Source organism: Balaenoptera musculus, chromosome 16 (genome assembly GCF_009873245.2).
Source record: "Balaenoptera musculus isolate JJ_BM4_2016_0621 chromosome 16, mBalMus1.pri.v3, whole genome shotgun sequence".
NCBI classification, from domain to species: domain Eukaryota; kingdom Metazoa; phylum Chordata; class Mammalia; order Artiodactyla; family Balaenopteridae; genus Balaenoptera; species Balaenoptera musculus.
Window position 1 is genome coordinate 49128083 of NC_045800.1, and position 23447 is coordinate 49151529.

General features: G+C 35.3%; 1 protein-coding gene across 1 annotated transcript in view; it reads left to right on the forward strand.

Moving 5' to 3' along the window:
* PTPN20 (protein tyrosine phosphatase non-receptor type 20) overlaps positions 1-23447 on the forward strand; it is a 69358-nt gene that overhangs the window by 12974 nt on the left and 32937 nt on the right. Inside the window, 3 exon segments of the mRNA XM_036828076.1 lie at positions 11390-11428; positions 11430-11491; positions 14057-14172. Of these exon segments, the coding sequence (XP_036683971.1) occupies positions 11390-11428; positions 11430-11491; positions 14057-14172 (217 nt within the window).

Below are 23447 nucleotides of genomic sequence, written 5' to 3' on the forward strand. Positions count from 1 at the left end.
TCTGTTTCTAACTTCTTAAGGTGGAAGTTTAGATCATGGATTTTAGGCCTTTCTATTTTTTTCATAGAAGTATCCAGTGCTGTACATTTACAAAAACATTACTTTTGCTCCCTCTTTAAAATTTCAGTGTGCTGTTTTATTCACCTTCATGAAGTTTAAGATATTTTCTAGATTCCCTGTGATTTCTTCTTTGACTCATTGGTTAAATAGAAATTTGTTGTTTAGTGTCCAAATATTTGGAGATTTACCATATATCTTATTATTACTGGTTTCTAATTTCATTGTGATTTGAGGATATTTACATGATATATTTTATAATTTATATGATAAACTCTGTATTATTTAATAGCTTAGAAATTTATTAAAAATTGTTTTATGACCCAGTGTGTGATCTTTGAGAATGTTCCATGTGTGCTTGAATGGGTATTCTGTTGTTTTAGGGTGAAGTGTCTATTCTTTTAAATTAGGACAATGTGAATTATAGGGTGTTTCAAGTCTTCCATGTCTTTACTAATATTTTTTTCTATTTGTTATGTCAGTTGCTGAAAGAGAATTTTGTGGATATGTGTCTTTCTCCTTTCAATTCTGTTGGTATTTACTTCATGTAATTTTAAGTTTTGCTATTAGTTATATACATATTTTGAATTGTTATATTTCTAATGAATTAACTTCTTTATCATTATGTTATGTCCCTCTTTATCCCTGGTAACATTCTTTGTTCTGAAGTCTATTTTTATAATAATCTAGCCATTCCAACTTTCTTTTACTAGTGTTAACATGGTATCTCTTTCCCCTTTTTTTTCTTTTAAAGTTTGCTGAATCTCTGTTCAGTCTCCTCCCCACACTGGCCCCCATGCTTCATTTTTGGATAGTTTCTATTGCTATCTGTTGGCATACACTTATCTTTTCTTCTCTGCTTATCTGCTATTAATTCCATTCGGTTCATATATTCTTCATTTCATTTCTAGAAGTTCCATTTGGATCTCATTTTTACACTTTACATTTCTCTTCTCATTACATGATGTTTTCTTTACTTCCTTGAACACCTTTATAAAAGTTATAATAGCTTGTTAAAGGTTCTTGTTTACAAATTTCATCATCTGTTATTTCTAAGTGTATTTCTGTTAATTGACTTATCTGGTTATGGGCCATATTTTCCTGTTTCTTTACTTGCCTGTTAACTGTTGACAAGATGATGGACATTGTGAATTATGCAATTTGGGGTTCTGAATTTTTTTTTTTTGGTATTCCTATAAAAAAGTTAAGTATTTTCTGCCTTGCAGTTATGTTACTTGCAGTTTGGGTAACTTGATCCTTTTTGAGGCTTGCTGTTAAACTTTTTGTAGGTGGTCCAGAGTAGCTTTTATTCTGAGGATAACTTAGTTTTACTACTAGGAGGTATCTTTTTTGTGCACTCTCTCCAGTGCTCCCATGTTTTGCAAGTTCTTATTCTGGCTGTGAGAACATACACTGTTCCTAGCCCTTACTAATCTCTAGGAATTGTCTGGCTTGCTGCTTTCCAGCGACTCTTCCTGGGTGTCAGGGTTTGTCCTCTACATAAAAGCAGATCCATATTCTGTAAAGGACATGAGAGGATTTCTTTGCCAATATTCAGACTTCTCTTGTTCTGTACAGCTAGCTCCCTTCTCTCTGATATTCTGCCCTACAAATTCTGCCTGCCCTGATCTTCTGAAGTTTGACGTCTTTCTTCTCAACTCAGTGAAAGAAAGATCAGACTCTCAAGGTTCCTTTCCCTGATGTCTAGCCTGGAAATTCCTTGAGGCCTTAATCTGGGGTAATCATAAGGCTCACATCATTTGTTTTCCCTCTTTCAGAGATCACAGTCTGTTGTACAACACCTGAAAATTGTCATCACATGTATTTTGTCCTATTTTCTGGTTATGAATAAATTTTGCAAAACTAAATCCCTCATGGGCAGAAGTGAAAGTCAGTGGTAGGTTATTCTATTTTCATTTCTTTGTTTATTAGGTGATGGTGGACATTTTTTTCATATCTTTATTGGCCTTTAAGTTTTCTTCTTCTATGAGTTGCTTGTTTATAATTCTTCTAGACATTTTTTTCCCCTTGTAACTGACCTCCCTAGAATTTGAAGCTCCTTCTTAGGTTTGGAGAGCTCCCTGTCCTTTAAATCTTGGTATGAGGCAATAGTGGCAGTGATATCCAAAGTCAAGGACTTTAGGAAGATATGGTGCAGTTTTAGCATTCAGCATCAGGAGTGTTAGACGTGCACCCCACAGCATTCAGAGGACAATATCTTATCGCTCAGTTTTTTTGGTGGTTAAAGGAGTTTCCCAGAGGACATGTGGTAAATTTTCTTTATTCTTCAATCAGCGATAGTTGGTTGCTTTTCATATTGAATTTTAAGAATTCTGCATATATCCTAGATAAATTCTGTCATCTGTTGTATCACTTTTCCCTGGTAAATGCTTATTTTTTGTTGATAGTGTCTTTTAATTGAATATTCAAACTTATCAATATTTTCTTATACCATAAATTGTGCTTTCATAATTCCAGAATCCATCCCTAACCTGAGATAACAAAAATAGCCTCTTTTATTTTGCATATTTTGGTCTTTGATCTTATGCTGTGAGAAAGGGATATGATCTTTTTTTTCTGGTAGGAAAGCTAATTGTCCCAACCCCACTTATTTTAGTACTTTCCCCACTTGATCTGCACTGCCGTCATTATCAAATGGCAGGTGCTCTTATATGCTTGATTGAGACTGTTTTTGAATCCGAATTCTCTTTTATTGGTCTACTTTTCCATCCCTACACCAATTCACACTGTTACTCTAGCTTATAATAAGTATTGATATCTTATAGGGCAAATGCCCCCTCTCTGTTCTACTCTTCCAGAGTTGTCTTTCTTGTTCTTAGATTTCTGTTTTCTAGTTTGTCTACACACATACATACATACACACAAATACACCCACACATCCTGCTTGAATTTTGAGTAGATTTTCATTGAATCTATGGATTAGTTTAGAAGATATTTACCATAATTATGATAGGAGTTTTTGCCTATATGAATATAGGTTATTTATTCTATTTTTTGTACCTTTCACCAAAATTTGGCAATTTTCAGTATATATTTTTGGTTCAATTTATTTCTAGTTACCTTATATTTTTATGTCTATTGTGAATGACATATTTTCTTTTGTTGCAATATCTGGCTGGTTATTGTTGGCCTATGGAATGTTTCTAATGTATTGATCTTGTGTCATCTCTTCTGTCAGACTTTTTTATTATTATTATTATTTCTAGTGTTCGACCATGGAGTCTCTTTAATTTTCTATGTAGACAATTACAATATTTGCAAATAACAGTTAACTTGCTTTTTTTCCAATCCTTATGGCTTTTATTTTTCTTTCATCTTTCTTTTCATTGCTTGGGCCCTGTATTATACAATGTTAAATAAGTAGTAGGCTTTCCTGTATTTTCTTTAAAACAGTAAGAAGGTTTCTAAAGTTTTACCATTAAGGGTAATGTTGGCTCAATATTTTGATAAGATAACCTTGTCTATAAGTTAAAGAAGTTTTCTTCTATTTCTACCTTGAAAGATTATTGAATTTTTCAGATGATTTTTCTTTATATGTTCAGATGATAATATGATTTCTGTCTCTTATTCTGTTAACATTTGTTAATATGCCGATTTACATTGATAGATTTTTATGAAACTGAGTATACTTTGAATTCTTGAGATAAATCTTAGTCTATGCATTTTTTCCACTGCACCATTTAGTAATATTTTATTTAGGACTTTTGCATCTATGGTCATTTTTGAGTTTGGCTTACAATTTTTCTTACTCGTATATTACATGTTTGGTTTTCATGTGAGGATTTACTAACCTTTTAATATAAATTAAATACCTTTACTTAAAAAAAATTCTCTAAATCAGTTTGCATAAGGAAGAGATTTTTGTTCATTGGAAGTTTGACAAAATCTCATCGGGAAGTCTGTTTGGGTCCAGATGCCTTTTTCCTCCTTGGTGTGAGACTTTTGATTATTGGTTTAACCTTTTAAATAGTTATTATACTATTCAGGCTTTCTGTATATTCTTGAGTAGATTTTGATAATTTATAATTCTATAAAGGTTTCCATTTTATCAAATTTGTCTATTTGTAATTTCTTATTAGTTCTTAAAATGATAGTTGGATTTGTGGTTGTGCCTTTTCTTCATTTTGATATTATTGAGTAGTGAAAGAGTTTTGTATATTTTTAAGTCTTTGATTTCAAAGAACCAGTCTTTGATTTTGTTGATTATTCTATTGTTTTATCTTATTTTCTATTTGCTGTTTTTCTTTATGATATCTTTCTTTCTATTTTGGGGGGCTTCCTCAGTTATTCTTGGCCTTTGTAATTGAATACGAAACTAATTTTTGTCATTTTCTTTTGTCTTTTTAAAAATGTTTTCAAAACTATACATTTCCCCTTTAAACACTGCTTTAGCTACTTCACGTTAGTTTTGATATGTTGTCCTTTCATTGATATTTCTTACTATATACTTAGAAAATTAATTCATATGTTGTAATAGTTCATAATTTCTATTTGATTTCCTTTTTGGCACATTAAGAAATGCACTTTTTAGTTTCGGAAGTACTTGTTTACTATACTTTTACTATACTTTTTATTGTTGATTTTTTTAACATGCTACATCATACATTTCTAAATCATAATATTTAAGGCTGCCACGATATAAGAAACAGTACTCTGAGTGCTCAATTCTAAGATCAGAGAAAAATATCTCCCTTGGCTACTATATGAAAGATTCTGTGCAGTGTAATTAACAGAGTAATTAATAAAAATCTTAAATTAAAACCAACAAAGAGTTTCCTAGGGATGATTCATATTACATTCTTCAATAAAGTCTAAAACAACTTTCTATGTACATTAACATATTACTAATGTATTTATTATTAACAATGTAAGATGTAAAAATGAGACACATAACATACTATTCTTTATCCAAGAAGGAGACTCTGAAACACAGAAGAATTGAATTCTTTAGATCCCAATGCATAGGTTCTGTAGGTGGTATATATTTAGAATTTACTTGAAGGGTACTTTCTTTTTTTTTTTTTTTAATAAATTTATTTATTTTATTTATTTATTTTTGGCTGCATTGGGTCTTCGTTGCTGCACGTGGGCTTTCTCTAGTTGCGGGAGTGGGGGCTACTCTTCGTTACAGTGTGCGGGCTTGCAGTGGCTTCTCTTGTTGCAGAGCACGGGATCTAGGCACGCGGGCTTCAGTAGTTGTGGCTTGCGGGCTTTAGAGCACAGGCTCAGTAGTTGTGGCACATGGGTTTAGTTGCTCTGTGGCATGTGCGATCTTCCCGGACTAGGGCTTGAACCCATGTCCCCTGCATTGGCAGGCGGATTTTTAACCACTGCGCCACCAGGGAAGCCCAAGGGTACTTTCTTGAATAATATGGAAGTAGGAACAAACGGACTGCTCAAAAATCCACTTTCTGAGGATGATCCTAGAAGAAGGATCATGTTTGCTATGTTATTTTTTCAAAGCAGGGAGAACAATGATTAATATAGGAGATAAAGATGAGATGACTAAAACAGGAAAAGTAGGTGAAAATTCCCCTCATGTAGCTTGGCTTTTCTCACTAAGGCTCAAACTGTCCTTCTCTGTCGCACTTTGCATTTGATCAGTTCTTTCCTTTTCTTTGTTCAGGCAAAGATTGGAAGGGAGAGGACTCTGATATGAAAAACCTGGATCTATGTTTGCCTACATGGTATCATGATAACTTGCCTTCATCAAGTCATGACAACTTGCCTTCATCAAGTCATGACAGCTTGCCTTCATCAAGTCAGGAAACGACACCTATATCAGTGAATTGTGAGGTAAAACTAGAAGAAGAGGGATCTCTGCTAATTAACTATGGCTGATACCTAAATCACTGACTGAGCTCTCTAAAGAATAGATGTCTAATTTATCTCCTTACTGCAATGATTTCTCAATTCTCTGTCACTCTGATATTGAAGATGACCAAAACAGGGATTTGGAAGAGTGGGACTTTTGCAACTGAAGAAAACCCCTTTCACTGTTCTTTTGGAAATTTTACTTATTTTAGCATCTATTTTATTTTGTGCTACTAATAGAGACACAAAATAAATTTCACATAAAATTTGAAGCACCTTTAGATATATTGATGATAGAATTTTTAATTGATAGGGACAGCATGGTGCAGTGTCTCCAAACTATGGAATAGTAGATGGCTGTGAAAAAATCTGGGGCAAAATCCTCACCTTGATATATTACTTTCCTTGTGAAGATACTGCCAGTGTTAGAGCACAGAAAGGGAAATATATTTTCATCTTTTGGGTGCCTTGTATTTTTTTTTTTCTTATCTAATCTATTGGAGCTTTGGGACTTCCATCATGTTACTGTCCTCATACTCACTCTCTGTAGGTTCCAGCATTAATAGAGATAAAAATCAGTACCAAGAATAGGCACTGCCTCCCCTACTTTCCCAATTTGGCTGCCACCACTACCCAAGGCTGACAGTTGTGCTGCTGCTTTGAAAAACAACATTGTATTTTGGTTGTTCTCTCATGTAGGAGTCTGTCCATTCCTCCGTGACATGCAAGGTGGCCGTATCAAGACCACCATCACATCTCTGGCTGGCAGTTTCTCTTAGTGTAATCCAGGGTTCTGAGCTCCACTGTTGATACTTTTCTCTGATCAGAATGATTTTCTACTTGGAGAGATACTTGGAAGTGAGAAACTTCACAGAATGTCTTGAGTAGATGCTTTATATAACCATACTGACTCCCTTCTAGAACTGAGTATATTTTATGCTTTGGGTGTTTTCCCCTATATTTTATGGCTTGACTTTTCTAGGATGAGTTTTGATATGCTTTAAAGTTTACTTTTAGAAAAGAGTATCTTAGAACATTTCTGGGTATTTTTTAGAATATGTTGTTTAGAATAAAATCGCTAGTTTTATTAGAATTTGCCTTGCTTATATTTCATGAATTAATTTGATGTTATAGTTGCTTGATGCCCTTTCAGTTATGATGCTGTCCCTAGGAATTGTCTAGACTTCATAGACTTGTATGTAGATGACTAGATTTAGAAGATAGATCAATTAATTTTTATTCCAACCCTCATTTTAAAGGTGAAGAAACTAATTCCCAGAGAGCTGAAATGATTTGTCTGTGATCATACAGCTCTTCAGTCACAGCGGAAAGACCAGGAACCAGGCTCCTATCTCTTAGTATTACTGTTTACACTTTGTCCTCATAAATCTTTGCATATGCAGTGCAGAAAAGTTAACTTAGGCTCCTTGGAAAATTTTATCCAGCCTTTTCTTTGACATTACTTTGATTCAGTGAGCACTCTCCAAAAAGACCCGGTATCTTGATAATTTAGAATATTTCTCCTTGTGCCTTCTTGATACTGTTAGCCAAATCACATTTCATTCCATCAAAGACATGTTAGAGTCCTAAGTGAGCCTTATTTGAATTACAACTATCTAGAACAGTTTGCTTCTTTGATAAATATAATCAAGTTTATTTGGAAACATGACTTGAAATATGTCTCAGGTTTAAATTATGCTAGGACTTCTCACTTGGGTGATGTCACTTTTTCTTAGTAAATGAGTTGTGCGCAAATGACTTTTTAACGTCTTGTTGGAGATGGGAGGGATTGTGTCAGTGTATAAGCATTGCTCCATTTCTTTTCCTCTGTTCCATTTCATTCATAATCTCCACATTCCTACCGTAATTACCTGAAATTAATTTTTAGCGATTTGCTTTGCCAATTAGTGTTGATAAACTATTTTTCAGGACTAGGTCAACTCTGTAGAACTCATTTCATTTAATTTATTGGTCATCCACGTAGTTTAATGAGAAGGAATCTTTGGGAACATTTTCCCTGGATATTTTAAAGTAAAAATTAAAATACACAGAACAATACTAACAAAAGAGAGCTGGTATAGCTATAGAGAGATCAGAAAGAAGAGACTTAAAAGCAAACAGCATTAGGCATTAAGAAGTCACTGTATAATACTAAAAGGTTTAGTTCACAAGGAAGATATAAAATTCTAAAATTATAAGCACCTAATAATAGCTTCAGAATATATAAATCAGAATTACAAGTAGTAATTGATAACTTCACTATGATAGTGGGCCATTTTAAAATATCTCCTTTATTAATAGATTAGAAAGTTAGTTAAGAGTATAAAAATTTTTTAAAAAGTCAATTAGCAAGCTAGATATAATGAATGTATATAGAATTGCATCCAAAAATTAGAGAACACATTTTTTTCAAGCATACATGGACCATTTATTAAAATTTATCATGTACCACATCAAAATATATCATAATAAATGTCAGATAGTCTTTATAGTACTGACTGTGGTCTCTGATATAAAGAAATTCAGTTAGAAGTCAACCACAAAAAGATGAAGCATACATTTGGAATTTAAAGACACGTACTTCTAACTCATGAGTCAAAGAAGAAGTCATAATGGAAGTTTAAAATTTTAGAATATAATAAAAACAAAATTACTATCTATAAAAACTTGTGGTTTACTCACTATGCAGTAGTTAGCATATGTAATTATATAATCTATACCAATACATTTATAATGATACCAGCTATGAAGTATGTAGGAGTAAATCTAAGAAAAGGTGTTAATTGAGAACATTATAAAATGTTTTGATGGCTAGCCATATAATATTAATGAATAATAAGACATAAAATGTTTTGATGGCTAGCCATATAAGATTAATGGATAATAAGACTTAATATAACAAAGATAACTTTTTTCTTAATTTTAAACCACAAAATTAATTTAACTTAGTTTCAATACAAATTTCAAATTTTGTCTGTTTGTATGTGAGGGAGAGAAAGATTTAATCAGCTGATTCAAAAATGTACTTGGGAAAACAGAAGGCCAAGAATAGGCAGTATTAGGACAGGAAGGTAAAGTGTATATGTGGTGGAAGGACAACTGGGATAACTGCAGGTTATCAAGACTTGTTATAAACCTATAGGAGTTGAGGAAATGTGGTACTAATATAGGAAGTGGCAAGTAAGACCAATGAAACTGCATAGAGATTCCAGAAGATGACCCATGTATATATGGGAACTTTTTCTGTGACCAGTGGCATTGTGGATTGAATGGTCTATGCAATTAATGGTGCTGGTACAATTGGTTATTCCAATAGGAAAGATAAAACTGAATTACCACCTGTGAGTAAAGGTCAACAGAACATTTTCTTCTTTACGATGAGAAAAATGATCTTGTGTTAGCCTTCTAACACCCTGTTTCTCTGGAAGCCTGAAAAATGGTAGACTATCAGTTGTGTTACCAGGCAGCATTGATTATGGTAAAACTGACTCCTGGGCTAGAAGGATTATGGCTAGGACTATAAACGCCTTGCTGAAAGTATTGATACAAATGGGATGAATGTGGGAAGCTCCTTGCTGCAGTCTCTAGAGGTTAGGCTCACGAGTTGTTACAAGAGGTCCTGCTTCCTGTGTAGCTTGAGGCTTCTAAGCCAGGTTAACTGGTACCCACCCATGTCATCTCACTTCCCTCCACTTGAGGTGACACTAGAATGCCATTAGAACTCCTGATGAGGGCAAGCCTTAGGCTATTCTGCTGACATGTATCTCCCTTCCTGTATCCTTCTGCAAAGCTCTCCTAGTGCCAGGTGTGGCCTCCTGGATCTTGTGAATGTCTTTTGAATGCAAGATCATTGTTGGTGGTTGAGCAGAATGGGCAAGGTACACTTTACACTGAAATTTATTCTAGGTGAATGAAATCCCCAAATATTAAAAGCAAAGCTTAAAAAAGTTTAGAAAAATACATGAGAATTGATATCTTTTTTTACCCGCATAAGGAAGGATTTTTAAAATTTATGTTTTATGTTACTCAAAATGGCAATTAACCAATTCACTAGAATTTAATATATTCTAAAATGGTCAAGTTATTGCTAAAGTATAATTTAACTTTATATTTTAGGCAATGCTTATTTATGTTAGACTAAAAACTTAATAAGTTATATGTTTTGACTTGTCCAGCGAAACGAATATGCTTGATAAGAGTGCTAGGTAGTTGTTTACATCTTTCCATTAATATGCTTCCTTTTAAAATCGATTGTGCTTAGGTCCATATTTCTGTAATGATGTCTGTATATATGCCCACAAGCATATATATGCCCACTAGGAAGTATTCCAAGTCTAGGAAATTTCATGGAATCAAGCAAAATATATACACATGCATATACACTAACAAGAAGGGAAAGGATTAATAAGTTTCACAAAATAAGGATCATCAAAAGATGCTTCAAAAAAGATGAAAAGACATAACACAGAGTGTGGAAAGACATAACACAGGGTGTGGCTAGAGATGCTGCATGAGAAACAGATGGGAGCTGAGGGTGGGAAATTAGGCAGAGGCCAGACCACAGCAGGCCTCCCAGTCTTTGGACCTGTTGTTCCTTTTGCTCAGGATGCTTTCCTGTCTCTTTGCCTAGCCCTTCCTTCCGTCTTTTAGGTACATGGTGGTTAAGTATCACCATACTCTGTTACTGCATTAACATTTATCACAGCTGTAATTTTTTACGCTTGCTTGTGTATTTTCTCTTTCCCCATCAGAATATATGTGCTCCACAAGGGCAGAACACATGCCTGTTATTCAGTGTTTTATCCATAGCACTTAGAATAGTATCTGCATGTACTAGGACCCCCAGAAAAGAACTGTCAAATGAATGGATTAATTGAAGCAGAATTGAGGGCTAAAATATTGGTAACTAAATCTTTATTTTAATGTGATTTTTCCCTTTAATTATATTCAATTTTGTCTATCAGTGGGCCAGGTACTGTATAGAATGGTGCAAAGGCAACAAAGTGGACTAAAGTCCATTGGGCAGAACAAAATCTTGTGGCAGAGACATACCTAGAATTACTGGATTAGATTACAAGTGCTAAAATAAAGGTAAATAAAGTGTTAGGAATTTTATTTTCACAATAAAGTAAATGTGATAAGCATTCATTATAAGAATCTCTTCTGGGCTGTAGTAATAATCTGTTTATCTGTTTTTTTTTTTAAGAAAAATGAAGTTTATTTTTATGAACTTTTGGAAAATAACTTGGGTGATTCAGTAGAAATAATTTATATGTGCATAGTACTCTACACTCTGTTTTGACAGATTGGAAAATATTTAATAGGGAGATACACATTTCAAATGATTTTCGAGGAGTAGAAATCACACTGTGATTGTGGTTTTAATTCTATTATTGAATACCTTATTGCTCTTCTTGAGAAGCTATAGAAATCATTTTCTTTAAACTATATATTCTTAAAATCATAGCCATAATTTCTTCCTTTCTTATGCCTGTAGGTTTTTGAAAATGAAGTTAACTCAGGGGAAGTAAAATTGTTTTCTTCAGGATTTTCAACATAGTGATGATTTTGAGGATCAGTTTAAAAAGGAGACAGAAAGGTATAACTAATATGCTTATTTAGTGAGTTTTTTGCTTATTCATATTCATAGCTAGCCCTCTGAGTGGAGACAGTGAATAATGGCCCTCAGATGTTTGATTAGTTTTAAAAATATAGTTCTTTGTAGTAAGTACAACCTGATTTGTCTAAAAATAGGGTGTATTTATGATCTCATAAATATGGTATTAACACAAGAAAAGATATTCCTAAAGAATTAAATTTCTCTGTCATATCAACAATTACCCAGTTCCAAAGCCTTTGTAAATGTGTTTGGAGCTCTTGGAGGGGGCAGTGTACTTGAGGTAAGGTAAAGCTCAGTACACAACTAAATTTTATGAGACATTATATGCTTCCAGAAAGAAAATAATATACTAGAAATGGAATTATTAGCATGGTGAATACTTGGTACTATAAATGAAAAAAATTTTAAAAACTGGGAGAAAAGTAAATTTCCATTAGAAAAACAAAAGAAACAGCAGCTTTCATGCTTATAAAATGTTCAAATTTAGGTGTTACGTGCAAAAACATCAAATAAGGAAACATTTTTTTGAGCCGTATTTTCTTAGAGATTTATAAGTAATGTTAGCTACAGTCACTGGAAGAGCACTGCATAATAATGTGTATAGTATGCAACTTGTGTAAACAACTTTCACAAGTGCATTAAGTGAACAAATAATATTAATTCAAAAGGCGTTTTGAGATAATATTGTATGCTACTAATATATACTAATTAGTAGATACTAATTATATACTAAGCACTGTATACAAATACAAAGTATTAATAGTTCTTGCTCTCTAGTTTATAGTTTAATTGGGGACACAGACATGTAAAAAACAAATTTAAATACAGTGTAGTAAATATTATTATAGAGTCAGAGTCCAAGGATTGTGGGTACAGAAGACAGAGGACTATGCAAGGGGGAGAGTTCCCCACCATGTTCTTTGACGAAAAGATATTTTGGTTGGATTTAGGATCGGATCTTAAATAAATAGAAATTCAGCAGGTGAAAAGGGAGGGAAGAAAGTTTCAAGCTGTTGGGAGAAGTTTGAGCAAAGGTAAGGAGCTATGAAAATATCTTATTAATGGTGAGAAATGTGATGTGTCAGGAGTCATAAGGTATACGTGAATTGGAATGCCAGGAAGCTTGAGAAGATGAGAGACAGAGCAAAAATATAATGTGGGCCAGAGTGTGAAGGAACTCAATATATGTGAAACCAAGGAGTACACATTTTATTCAGTCTGTTAGAATGAAAATGAAGCACAGATGGAGTCTTTTTTGCATTTTCCTATCTGTCTGTCAATCACCTATCTGGAAGGAGGATTGCTGGTAATGAGGTGAAAGATAGCCGGCAGGAGATGGAGAACAAGTTGATGTTTACAGTAACCCAAGAAAAGGTGGGAAGGAGGAAAGAGCAAGAAACCTGAAATTACCCACAGAAACAAAAGGAAAAGACATTTACTTTGTTAAGGCTGAGGCATAAAGGGCGTAAAGGAAATTAATAGAGATAAGGATGAAAAAGTAGGCAGGGGACAGACTACCAGCATCCTCAATTTATGAGTCCAGTAAAGAGCCTGAGTTTATCCTGACGTTGGTGAACAGGTATAACAATAAAATTTGAATTTTGGGGAGAATTTTCTCTAGAAATTGGAGATTAGACCCAGAAATCAAATTAGGAGCCTTTTGCTAAGTGGAGTTGCAAATGAAAGTGCAAAGAGAGCCAAGCAGATAGCATAAGTGAGTAAGCTAAGTAGTGAGAAGTTGGAGAGGAAACAGAAAGGGAGTGTGGGCTCATATTTGAGAAATCTGTTAGAGTATATAGAGCAGTTATTTAGACAGAGATAGAAAGATTAAAGGGTCTTCTGTTTTTAAGGTGAGAGAGAATCAAGTATTCTTATGATATTGTGGATAGGGAGAATTTGTAGATAGGGAGAAATTAGTTATATATAAGAAAAGATAATTTTAGAAAAATCTCTCAGAGGAGACAGAAGGCATAGAGAACATGGAAGGATTAATTCTGAACGTGGAGAACGTAAGGAGTAATGAAGAATGTTGATGCATTTTTAAAGAGAGTAAGTTGAAAGAGTTCTTACTTTCTGGCTTACATTTTATAGAAGGGACTACATTTTTACTAAAGCAGAGAATTGAGAAGGGGACTACATGAGGGTGGTAATACGGCAGTTAGGAATGGTAGAGGAAATGGAATAGAGACGTACCAGTGTTTTCCAGATGGCTCTCTGCTGATACTAGAAAACCCAGGACTCCAGTACTCTTCTTCCGCCACAGCCTGGATAAAGGAGGAAAGAAAGTGAATAGGTGGCTTGATCCAAGGCAGCTAGTTTGCAAGCCAGGTGAAAGGGAGAGGAGTTGGAGTTTGTGATCGGACATTCGAACTTTGGAATTATCTCTTCGAAAGTGGGCCAGTTCCAGGGGCTGACAATGGAAATGGGTGGCTGAACTGAAATGGAGGTGAATGTCAATTGAATAATTAATATAGATTATCAGAGATTCTTTCTTAAATGTATACATTCTCTGAAACCATGAACGAATATAAATTTCTTTTCTAGTGAGAGTGACCCCAGCTTGTGGACAACCAGTAGCTTCTTTCTAAAAAAGAAGTCGAGCAGTGAGGATGAAGAGCTTGCAGGGCCTTCCCATACTGACACCCCTACACTTCAGGATATGACCTCATCCCATTTTATTAGCAGATTCTTGAAGAGGCTATATTTCAGAGGTATGCACAAAGAAATTTCTAATATAAATGCAGATCCTGAGCTAGGAAAAACTTTTTCAAATGGGGAAAACATGATTTTCTAGGATTTTCCTTTAAAAATGAAGAAAATGCTCCACCCCTCACATTCATAAAGGGCACATTTCTACCCTTTCTTTAAATATTTTAGTATAGCAAACATGTCAATTTAATAAAATGATCTGTTTGTATTTCTTAATGATTTGTATAGCCTTGAATATGACCTGCTTCTTCATTTTCTTAATTTTAATTTGTTGCACAGTATATACTTTGTAAATAAAATAATAACTTTTTTTTGGATTATACATTATCATATGTTGTGGGAAAAAAGAAAATACAGGTATGTATAATAAAATGAGTCATAATACTGAAGAATATTCCAAATTTTTTCTGTGTATATGTATTTACATTTGTATATAATATAAATATAACTGTGGAGAAAAATATACATATATAATTATTGTGTATAAGGTTGAAGAATCACATACATACCTCAGAAACCTTGGAGTCAGAGAAGATCTTAGAGGTCACCGTTCAGCCTCTCATCAAGTGCCAGAATCGTCTTCTCTGATGACTTTTTTTAATCTGAGGAATGTCAAATCTAATTAAGGCAATATCACACTATATAATTATTAAAGTACAGGTCTCACACAAAAATAGTTTACAAGAAAATACTTTTTAAATACTGAAGTATAACTTATATACTGTAAAATTCACCCTTTTAGCATACAGTTCTGTAAGGTTAGACAAAGGTCTACCACTACTGTCAAGATACAGTACATTTTCTTCACCCCTCAAATTTCTCTTGTGCTCTTGTGTAGTCAGCTCCTAACTCCACCACCAACACCTGGCTACCTGTAATCTGTTTTCATTCTCTTTACTTTTGTCTTTTTCAAAGTGTCATGTGGATGGAATCATAAATATGTTGCATTTTGAGTATTTTGCACTTAGTGTAAAGCTGTCCACACCATTGCATTTACCAGTATTTAATTTAAAAAAAATTTGCTAAGTAGTATTCTATTATATGGCTACACCAGTTTGTTTAGCCATTTACAGTTTGAAGGACATTTGAGTTGTTTCCAGATTTGGCAATTATGGATAAAAGCATTACAAATATTCACATACCGGTTTTGTGTAAACCTAAGTTTCCATTTCTTTAAGGTAAATATCTAGGAGTGGGATTTCGGAGTCATAAGTATATAAATGACAAACTATTTTCCAAAGAGGCTGTACCAATATGCTTTTTACTTTCTTTTCCTCCTACTCTTTTTTCTCTTTGTGTTTCAGTTAAGGCAATTTTTATTAACCTGTCTTCAAGCTTATTAACTCTTTCCTCAGCTGTGCTGACTCTACTAATGAACCCACTGAAAGCATTTTTTTAGCTCTTTTATAATGTAATTTTTTTATTGTTAACACTTCCATTTGACTTATAGTTTTCATCTCTGTTCAAATTCTGTATCGGGAGGGTGAGAGGGAGGGAGACGCAAGAGGAAGAGATATGGGGATATATGTATATGTATAGCTGATTCACTTTGTTATAAAGCAGAAACTAACACACCATTGTAAAGCAATTATACTCCAATAAAGATGTTAAAAAAAATTCTGTATCAGTTCATGCATGTTGTCCACCTTTTCCACAAGAGTTTAAACATATTAACTATAGTTATTTCAAATTCCCTCTCTGATAATTCTAATAGATGGGTTATTTCTGAGTTTTTTTGTTTTCCTGTTGATTGTTTTGTTCTTTGACAGTTATTTTTGCTGCTGTTGCTGCTGCTGCTTCTTTGTGTGTCTCACATTTTGACAGTATTGGTGTTTGTGCACAGGTGAATACAGTACAGTTGGAGATAGTTGTGCCTGTTCCTCTGCTAGGTCGTTAGGTCATTGATTCAGCATGTTGAGGACATGAACTGGATTTTGAACTGTAGTGAACTACTGACTTAAAATTTCTCAAGGTTTAACTTGTACTTAGGTGGCAACTGGAATGTTAGAGAGTTTCTTTTACCATTCCTAGTCCATCCCTAACTTTAGGTCTTTCCCGTGTGTCTGGGCTTTAGGAGTCATCTCCCTACCCTTGCCCTCCCTCCAGCAGTAACCTGGTGCTTGTTGTTGTAGCCCAGTCTCAGCCTGGCGGTCCTCTATCCCAGGATCTAAGCGGTGGGATCTAAGCAGGTGGGGCTGCCTCTCCTCTCTATGGCATTCAAACTCTGCCTTATATTTTTTGCTAAGTCTAGTGTGGGAGAGGGTTTCCTGTCCCTTGCTTAGTGGTAGGAGACTCATTATAGTATTGGTATAGGATCCTGGGATCAGGGATGTTTCCGGCCCTCCTCCAGGAGTGGAGGGTTTTTCTTCTTCCCTTTTTCCAACTGTACTGTATTCACCTGTGCACAACAGGGTTTGCTGCTATTCCCCCTGCAATTGAAGACTTTTGTTCTGTTGGGGAGGTAGGTCCAAGTGGGGCTTTTCGACAGCGGTGGCAGTAGCTCTCCTCCTCCAAGCCTATGCCACTGAGAGAACGGTTCCTTCCATTTCCTATCCTGTCTCCAGTCCTTCTTATGAGCACTTATGGAGGTCTGTTGAGTCTGTGAGGTGTGCACACTCTCTGTATCTATGGCTTCCTGGGGTTCTATATGCTCACACTAGGCTGAATTGCTCATTCAGCCTTTAGCAATATATTGGGCTTTTTAAAATCTGAATGCTTTCTGTATAGTATCTGGCATTTCGTTCACCCCTCAGCTGCCACAAGTGAGCCAGTGTGCCCTCCACACACTGTGACTGCCACAAGTGACCTGTCGCTCCTTAGGAGGCTGTCTTTCCTTAGATTTCAGAATACTTCGTTGGCCTGTAACCACAGCTCTCTGATGGGTTCAAAAATTCTTTTATTTTGTTTTTTTCAACTTTTATATGTTGTTAGCATGTGAGTGATGCTCATACTACCTTTCTACATTTTAGGCAGAAGTGGAATTTTGAATATAAATGTATTTAAAAAATAAAAACAAGAGCATATTCCTTTGTAAACATGTCTTTTTAATGAATATATATTTATGTTTCACTTTTTAAAAGCTAAATAATGTTCCATTGTATGACTACACAATTATCTGTATAGTCGATCTCTTCTGGTTGGTCACCTAGGGTAGTTCTTTTAAAAACATTATAATGTACAGTGATATGATAAATATCCATGGAACTCAATCTTTGGGAATATTCTTAGACTGTGTTGAAAAAAAGAACGAAACTATTCAAACTGCTACTGCTGCAGCAACAGTAGGAAGTCCATGATCTAAGATCAGCGTCTAGCCAAGCAAGTGGTTTTGAGGGGTTTTAAAAGAAAAGGGGTTTACATTCTGAGTGATAGAGGAACAAGAAACTTGTGGTTAGTATATCTAGGATTATTCTTTTGAATTCTGTTTGTGTTCAGATATAAAGACTAGATGATTTTGTTTTGCTTTATTATGGTCTCCTAGTGACAACTAATATTGGTGCTGTACGATGTTTGTTTCTGTACAGCAGGAGAATGTCATGGCCTAGCTGCTTTTCCTTTCTTAGTTCCCTCATTTTCAGTTTCACCTTAGGACTAAGGTTAAGCCCCTCTTGGGGTCTGTTATTAAGGTCTGCACTAAAAACAGATTAATGCCCAGAAAATATAAAGAACTGCAAATTAATAAGTAAAAGACAAATAACCCAATAGAAAAATGGGCAAAAGACATTGCTCTGGACTGTATTTTTCTGTTCCCCCCAAATTTATATGCTGAAGTCCTAATCCCCAATGTGATAGCATTTGGAGATGGGACCTTTCGGATATAATTGAGTTTGAATACATCATGGGGGTGGAGCCTTCCCAGTGCAAATGGTGCCCTTACAAGTGAATAAAAGGACCAGAGAACTCTTTCTCTCCACCAAGTGAGGATATAGCAAGAAAGTGGCCATCTGTAGACCAGAAAGAGGGTTCTGTTCTCACTGAAACCTGACCATGCTGATACCATGCTGGCTTCTGGCCTCCAGAACTGTGAGAAATAAATGTCTGTTATTTAAACCCAGTCTGTGGTAATTTGTTTTAGCAGCATAGCAGCCCAGGATGACTAAGACAGAAATTGGTATTGAGAAGTGGAGAGGAATTTTGCCTCAGATGATTCTTACTTCCAGTTCCACCCATATCTGGTTTAGTTGATATTTAGATGAGATTTTGGATTTTAGACCTGAGAGTTGATTCTGGTTAAGTTAAAACTTTTGGGGCTGGTGGGATGGAACAAATGCATTTTGCATGCAAGAAAGGCACAAACTTTGGGGCCAGGGAAGGAATGCTATGGACTGAATGTTTATGTGTCGTCCCCCCTGCCCCACGCCAGTTCATATGTTGAAGCGCCAATCTCCAATGTGATGGCATTTGGAGGTGGGGCCTTTGGGAAATAATTGAGTTTGAATAAGGTCATGAGGGTGGAGCCCTCACAATGAGATTGGTGCCCTTATAAGGGAATGAAGGAACTAGAGCTTTCTCTTTCTGCCATGTGAGGATGCAGGAGGAAAGCAGCCATCTGTAAACCAGGAAGCGGGCATTCACCAAGAACCCAACCATGGGTTGGGACCCTGATCTCAGACTTCTAGCCTCCAGAACTGTGAGAAATAAATGTTTGTTGTCAAAACTACCCGATCTATGGTAATTCGTTATAGCAGCCCAAGCTGACCAAGACAGACATCATCAGGCACTTCACAGAGGAGGAAATATGAAAAGGTATTCAACCTAATTTTGAATCAGGGAAGTGAAAATTAAGCCACAGTGAAATAACAATTTATAGATTAGATTATTAAAAATTTAAAAAATATGACAGTAGTAAATATTGGTGATATGGAACACAATGGAAAACAACTTGGCATTTTTTTTTTAACATCCTTATTGGAGTATAATTGCTTTACAGTGGTGTGTTAGTTTCTGCTTTATAACAAGGTGAATCAGCTATACATATACATACATCCCCATATCTCTTCCCTCTTGCGTCTCCCTCCCACCCTCCCTATCCCACCCCTCTAGGTGGACACAAAGCACCGAGCTGATCTCCCTGTGCTATGCGGCTGCTTCCCACTAGCTATCTATTTTACATTTGGTAGTGTATATATATCCATGCCACTCTCTCACTTCCTCCCAGCTTACCCATCCCCCTCCCCGTGTCCTCAAGTCCATTCTCTATGTCTGTGTCTTTATTCCTGTCCTGCCCCTAGGTTCTTCAGAACATTTTTTTTTTTTTTAGATTCCATATATATGTGTTAGCATACAGTATTTGTTTTTCTCAACTTGGCATTTTTTAATCTGCGCATACCCTATGCCCTAGCAGTTATCTTTCCTAGCTATTTACCTTAAAGAAACTCTTTCCTTTTGGCACCAGAAGACATATGCAAGAATATTCATACTGTCCTTATTTGTAATAGCCTTAAACTGTAAACAACTCAGATGTATTTTAATAGACAATACCAGATTCCTTTCCTAAAAGAGCAATTTATTCTTGCTCCAGCTGTTTGGAAGGGTCCAGTTGCTCACATTCTTATCATCACTAGATAACCCTTTTTCTAGTCTTTGCTAATCTGATGGATGAAAAATAGCATTTCCTTATTACTCTAATGCACATTATCTTACATGTTTATTAGCCTCTTCTTTCATTTGCATATTTATATCCTTTGTCCATTTTTTTCTTATTGTATGAACTTTTAACATGTTAGAAATCTTAACACCTTGTTTGTCTGACAAATATATTATAAATTTTCCCCCTGTCCCACATCTTAAGAAGGGCGACCTTCATAAACATTCTGGTTTTCTAGAATGTTTAAAAAGGTCTTCTTTACTGAAAGAATACACAAATATTCTCCTAAATGTTCCCAGAATTTCCATTCATTCATTCATTCATTTTGTTTAGATCACTAATCTACGTGCAGTTAATTGCTAAATATGATAGAGGTATAGAAAATTGACTGGACAATTATACCAGCATCATTGACTAAATAAATGACCTTTACCAACTGAATTTAAATGTACTTTTATCACATATTAGATTCCCCAAAATGTTTAGATTCTTTTCTGTCCTCCAAACATTTTCGCTGATTGAATTGTTTGTTCCTGTGGACATGTTACTCTGTTTTGATCATCACAGTTCTAAGTAATATCTAGAAAGGCAAATCCTCCCCCTAATTTTTGAAAAGTAAATTTTTGTAGGCTATTTGGGCAAGTTATTGCTACATATGAAATTTTAAATTATTTTGTTCATTCCCATGTAAACCCCTTTGAAGTTCAGATTAGAGTGACGTGACATTTATATTCGTTTGGGAAGGATTGGCATTTTTATGATACTATGTTCTTCCCGCTATGTAAAGAATGAGATGAGTCAGGAGATCAGCTACAGTGTGTGTGTGAGCTACACAATGGCTATTGTTTCAGGTTTGCCTTCCAAACCTCACACAAGAACCTCTCTTGTGGACCATCTTAACTAGAAACGTTCAGGAAATGGAATCCTGGGAAGAGTAGTTCAGCCTAGCCATGTTGACATATTGCAAAGCCACCACAGTCCATCCCTTGTCAAGTTGGCCCTCATATATTATCTCTTTAAACCATACTTAATCTCCAAATAAAAACAAGATTATGCTTCCATCTATAGTGATGCAACTATCCTGTCTGCAACCGAAAACATACTCTCAGCCTGTCCCCAAAAGAGGATATAAAGTCTCTTTGTCTTTGAGTGATGTTCTTGTTTCTTCAGCAGAATTATACTGTCCTTCAGTATCATGTAAAAGAAAACAAAAATATTTGGCGTATATATGTAAACCAAATATTTTTTTGTGTGTATATGTATATATATATATGTATATGTATATATATATATATATATGCCAAATATTTTTTGTGTGTATGTGTGTATATATATATATATATATATATATATATATATTTCTCCTTGAGTCTTCATGTGGTCTTCCCTCTATGTGTATATCTGTGTCCCAATCTCTTCTTCTCATAAGCATACCAGTCATACTGGATTAGGGTGTGCCCTAATAACCTCATCCTAATTACCTCTTTAAAGATCCTATCTCCAAATACAGTCATATTCTGAGTTACTAGAGGTTAGGACTTCAACATATAAAATTTGGGGGGATACAATTCAGCCCATAACAATATTCAGTGTCTTTAATTGATATAGGACTATTAGGTTATCTCTTTTCTTTTTTTTTTTTTTTTTTAATTTATTTATGGCTGTGTTGGGTCTTCGTTTCTGTGTGAGGGCTTTCTCTAGTTGTGGCAAGCGGGGGCCACTCTTGATTGCGGTGCTCGGGCCTCTCACTATCACGGCCTCTCTTGTTGCGGAGCACAGGCTCCAGACGCGCAGGCTCAGTAGTTGTGGCTCATGGGCCCAGTTGCCCTGCGGCATGTGGGATCTTTCTAGACCAGGGCTTGAACCCGTGTCCCCTGCATTGGCAGGCAGATTCTCAACCACTGCACCATGAGGGAAGCCCAGGTTATCTCTTTTCTAATGAATTTTGGTAGTTATGTCTCTCAGTGAATTTGTCCCATCCATGTAAGTTGTCTAATTTTTGGAAATAGAGTTGTTCAAAATATTCCCTTATTAACTTTGTAATATTTGTAATATCTGAATTGATACCCTCTCTTTGATTTGGAATAATGTGTCTTTTTTCTTTGTTTCTTGATAAGTTTGGTTATTTATTGATTTTGTTGGTGTTTTTCTTTTTTTAAAAAATTTATTTATTTTTGGCTGTGTTGGGTCTTCGTTGCTGCTCGCGGGCTTTCTCTAGTTGTGGTGCGTGGGGGCTACTCTTAGTTGCGGTGCGCGGGCTTCTCATTGCAGTGGCTTGTCTTGTTGTGGAGCACGAGCACTAGGCACGCAGGCTTCAGTAGTTGCAGCACGCAGGCTTAGTAGTTGTGGCTTGCGGGCTCTAGAGTGCAGGCTCAGTAGTTATGGTGCATGGGCTTAGTTGCTCCGCGGCATGTGGGATCTTCCCCGACCAGGGCTCAAACCCGTGTCCCCTGCATTGGCAGGTGGATTCTTAACCACTGCACCACCAGAGAAACCCTGTTGCTCTTTTCTAAGAACTAGCTTTTAGTTTCATTTATTTTCCCTATTGTTTTCAATTTCATTGATTTCTTCATTGATATGAGTTCTTTCTTCTTTTCAAATATAAGCATTTAATACAGTAAATCTTCCTGTGAGCACTGCTTTAGTGGAATCCCACAGATTTTGATGTGTTTTTATTTACGTTCAATTCAAAATATTTGCTCATCCTCAGTGGTCAAAGCTGGAACAATTTGAGCAAAAATGCAAAGCAGCATTGGATTATAACCCAAAGTATAAAATAAGTATACATGAGGCCATACTAATATAATAAATGAATGAATATAATAATAAATGGGGAGAGGAGACAAATCTCCCATACAGAAGAATTCTAAATAAATTATGTTGATATTCCACTCTAAGGAAGATGGAGCATAACTCCCCCATCCCTTAAGTAGGGCTGCCATAGTGATTTTTTTCTCCCAAAGAGTACAGTATGGAAAGGGGAATAAAAAAGTAACTTTGTAGTGGAGAAATCTGACACAAGCTGCAGCCAGTGATCAAGGTCAACATCAAGAGTTATAAATCATGTTAATGGTAGGTACCCTTGGTATGATGTGATGAATATGGCCCTTTATCTCTGTGATTTTCCCAAAAATCTATAAACCCAGGCTAATCATGAGGAAAACATCAAATTCCAGTAGAGGGGCGTCCTATAATATATCTGATCAGTATTTCTCAAACTGTCAAGGTCATCAAATTCAGGAAAAGTCTGAGAAGCTGTTACAGCCAAGAGAAACTTAAGGAGACATGAGAACTAAACTTATTGTGGAATCCTAGATGGGATCCTGAAACAGTAAAAGGATATTAAGGAAAAGCTAAGGAAATCTGAAGTATGGACTTTAGTTAACAATAATATATCAATATTGGTTCATTAATTGTAACAAATGTGCCATCCTAATGTAAGATGTTAATAATAGGGGAAAGTGTGGCAGAGGGTATTGGGAACTGTATGTACTATCTACTAATTATTTTGTAGAGATAAATATGTTCTAAAAAATAAAGTCTATTTTTAAAAATGTTCTCTGATTTCTCTGTGACTTCTTCTTTGATCCATGGGTTATTTAGAAGGATGTTATTTACTTCCCCAAAATTTGAGGAATT